We start from the raw sequence: 3,522 nt of genomic DNA, 5'->3' as shown, positions 1-3,522 counted from the left end.
CCACTATATAATGATTAGCCCACCATAAAAATTTCACCATAATTAGACAACGGAAATTGTATCTATAAATTAATTACAAAAAAGTATATATATAAAATTACAGCAAAAAATTTATACTAAAATATACTATATAATATATACATTGCATAGATCTACTCATGTGGAGTCCAACAAAATTGGATTTTCTATTTTTTGATTTTTTTATAATTTAATATGATTTTTCAAAGATTCAGACAAAATAAATATAAAAGAAAAAGAGAAAACCGCTGCCCCGTCACCCTGAAACCGCTCAAAGGAGGTCGCGCGAACGGTTTCGAAAGTTCGAGGAGTCTAAATAACCGGTTTTGTGGTCTAAAGAGAAAAAATGAATTCAATCCAAAGTTGAGAGAGACGGAAAGAACTTTTTTCTTTAACAAAGTCCCCCAGGCCCAGCACTGTTACGGCTCACCTGCAGCACAGGCCCAAAATCCGGCCTCCGGTCAACCGACAAGACACCCGTCTCCCCCCAGCACTGTTACGGCCCACTTCCTTGTCGGGACGCGGCAGTCGGCGGCGAGACGGCGACCGCGCCTTGAGGCTCGACGGCGTCGCCAGCCTCCTCGGTGCGCCATATGCCTCCCGCCCCCGCCGCCACGCTTGCGTCCTGCAACGCCCTCCTCGCGTCGCTCGCGCGCTCCGGCCGCCCCGCGGAGGCGCTCCACACGCTCCGCGATATGCTCGCGCGGGGCGTCGCGCCGGACCACTTCACCCTGCCCCCGGTCCTCCGCTCTTGCACGCTTACCGGCGCCGCGGGATTCGCCGCCTCGTCCCACGCGCTCGCCGTCAAGCTGGGGGCGCAGGACAACCTCTTCGTGGCGTCCGCGCTGGTGCTCTGCTACGCGGGCCTTTCGAACCTCGCCGGCGCGCGGAGGCTGTTCGACGGAATGCGCGAGCGGGACGCCGTCCTATGGACGTCCATGCTGTCCGCGTACGCTCAGAGTGGGGAGCCCGACGCGGCGCTGCGGTTGTTTGGTGGCATGGTGGCCGCGGAGGTGGAACTGGACGCGGTGGTCATGGTCAGCCTGCTGCTTGCGTGCGGGCAGCTCGGGTGGCGCCGCCATGGGAGAAGTGTGCACGCCTGCTGCGTCCGGAGGTTCCTAGGGATGCCTCTGTCGCTTGGGAATGCGCTTGTGGACATGTATGTCAAGTGCGGGGACTTCGCGTTCGCAGAGAGGGTGTTTGCTGGGATGCCTAGGCGGGATGTTATCTCGTGGAGTGCACTGATCCTTGGTCATGGTTTGAATGGGCGTTCTGATGTTGCATTGGGTCTTTTCGATAGAATGGCAGCTGAAGGAATCCAACCAAATTCGGTCACCTTTCTTGGGGCATTGTCAGCTTGTGCACATTCAGGCATGGTGGACAAAGCATACTCTATCTTCGAGGGGATGAAACGGTGGGGCATTGAGCCTGAACTGAAGCATTACTCCTGTATGGCTGACACGCTTGGTAGAGCTGGGCGTGTTATTGAGGCTGTGAAGTTGATAGAGGAAATGCCTTTTGAGCCTGACGAGGCAATGCTTGGAGGTGTATTAGCAGCCTGTCGTGTGCATGGAGAAATGGAGGCTGCTGAACGGGTTTCAAAGAGATTGATGGACATGTCTCCTGGGAAGAGTGGCTACTATATGAGCTTGGCAAACATATATTCAGATGTAGGAAGGTATAGTGATGCAGAGAGAATAAGAGGCTTCATGAAAGAAGTTAAAGTCAACAAGCTTCCTGGATATAGTTCAGTTGAATTGGATGTTGATAGATTTCATATAACGAGCAACGCAGTTAGAACTAGAAGTACTTGAAGCAGATTCTACTCTCTGGTGCCCTGCCCACAAATGAATAGAGGTGCTTAGCAGACACAGAGTGAATGAGATGTATTGGTGTCAGTTACTGTGTTGTGCTATCGAAATGTAAGGCAGCCACTTCTTGAACTGATATGGACAACTTGATAAAAATAAAGGATGATGATAATAAATCGAAATCATGCAATTTTCTCAATCTCTTTAAGAAAGGAAGAAAGAGACAGTCCATTATGTGTGGCTGGGGGTTAAAACATCTTTTGAAACTGACACATGATGATACCCAAGTTTGTTGACACATAAGCAGAAATGTTTGGTTAAGCTTGGTCCGGTATTCACAAGAAGTAGATGGGCAATATGGTCGTGGGTTTATTTGCTAATAATTTCCTCTCCGTTACTAGTGTTCCTCGTTCTATGGAACAGGAGATGGGAAAATGATAGGCTAACGTGGAGCTGTAATGAGGATTTTAGTCTTGATGCAGTGCTAATGGATACTGTGCTGGTTTTCAACTTTGCCGGTGTATAAAGTTGTTGCGTGAGTCTTGAAAACTGCACAGTGCCCTGAGACAATTATTGCTTGAACAGAGAAGTAACTACGACTCAGGCTCATAATGTGTTCAGATCTCTACATGAACTTGTGAGCAAATGGTACGGAACAACCAGACTGTGTACATAATCCGTGCGTTGACATAAATTAGACCCTTTTGTTTGACCACCTAGAAATGGGTTCTTGCCTTCCATTCATATTGGGTGGAAATGGGGGGTGATACTTCAGTTTGAGAAATTTTGATGCTAATTCACACTTTACCTCTTTTTGCACATGCATTCACCCATAATTTTCGTCATTATTTATTTTGGAATGATAATAATTGACATTGTTATTTATGGAAGAAAATAAACAACCCGTGTGTTACCCGGACACGGCTCTCAGGCCACGTATCGCGTGTCCGATACGTGTCGGACACGGATACGGCACGGATACGTATCTGGGAAGTACTACCGGGAAAATATAAAATCGCGAATAAATGGATACGTGGCCGGACACGGGACATTTTTGGGACACGGCCCAGCCCACGAAGCCCTTTAGTCTCATATCCCTATCCCCTGACCTAGCACCCCACGAATTTTTTTTATTTTTAACCTTTTTTAATAATATTTTAATTTCAACCCGTATTGGTTTTTATTTGCATGGAGTAGCCCGTTTGGTCGCGCCACTTGCCCTGGCGCGACAGATAGCCTCTGTCGCTCCAGTGCATGTGGCGCGACAGGGTGGCCACGCTGACGGCACTAGCCAGCGCTGCGCCGCGTCGGCGATGACGTGGCCCTCCCTGTCGCGCCACATGCACTGGCGCGACAAGCCAGTCGCACCATGCGGGCTGTCGCGACAAGGCCAATGTCCTGGGCCCGCGCTGGCCCCTTCTCCCCCACCCTCCCTTTCTTTCCCTCCTCCTCCCCGACCAGTGCTGCAGGCAGGGCGACGGCGCCGGCCGCCGCCCCCCAAGACCCCCCCCCCCCCCAATTCGGATTTTTGAGGGGGGAAAGTGGGGGGAATCGTTCTTCATCCTTGTCCGAAGGTATTGCCCCCTAATATCTCATCGTTTAACCGTGTGCATTAGTAGTTATTGGTGGTTTTTTTATTAGGGTTATGTTCTTGATATGAGAAACGGTGGTGTTGTTGATAGTTTTCTCATGA

The 3,522-nt window shown here is 49.8% G+C and overlaps 1 protein-coding gene across 1 annotated transcript; it reads left to right on the top strand.

Annotated features, from left to right (window-relative positions):
• The first annotated feature begins 505 nt into the window (after positions 1 to 505).
• LOC120665488 (pentatricopeptide repeat-containing protein At4g14170-like) lies at positions 506 to 2,037 on the top strand. The gene has a single exon (XM_039945066.1). The coding sequence runs from the start codon at positions 612 to 614 to the stop codon at positions 1,830 to 1,832; it is 1,221 nt and encodes a 406-aa protein (XP_039801000.1). The 5' UTR covers positions 506 to 611; the 3' UTR covers positions 1,833 to 2,037.
• The last annotated feature ends 1,485 nt before the right edge of the window (positions 2,038 to 3,522 follow it).

The sequence above is a fragment of the Panicum virgatum genome, chromosome 3N (genome assembly GCF_016808335.1).
Source record: "Panicum virgatum strain AP13 chromosome 3N, P.virgatum_v5, whole genome shotgun sequence".
Taxonomy (NCBI): Eukaryota; Viridiplantae; Streptophyta; class Magnoliopsida; order Poales; family Poaceae; genus Panicum; species Panicum virgatum.
The sequence above is the reverse complement of the archived record's forward strand: the minus strand, read 5'-3'. Positions and strand labels throughout refer to the sequence as shown.

Bases quoted from the DNA above. Each gene is read 5' to 3' on its own strand.
- LOC120665488 (XM_039945066.1), top strand. From the start codon at position 612: ATGCCTCCCGCCCCCGCCGCCACGCTTGCGTCCTGCAACGCCCTCCTC.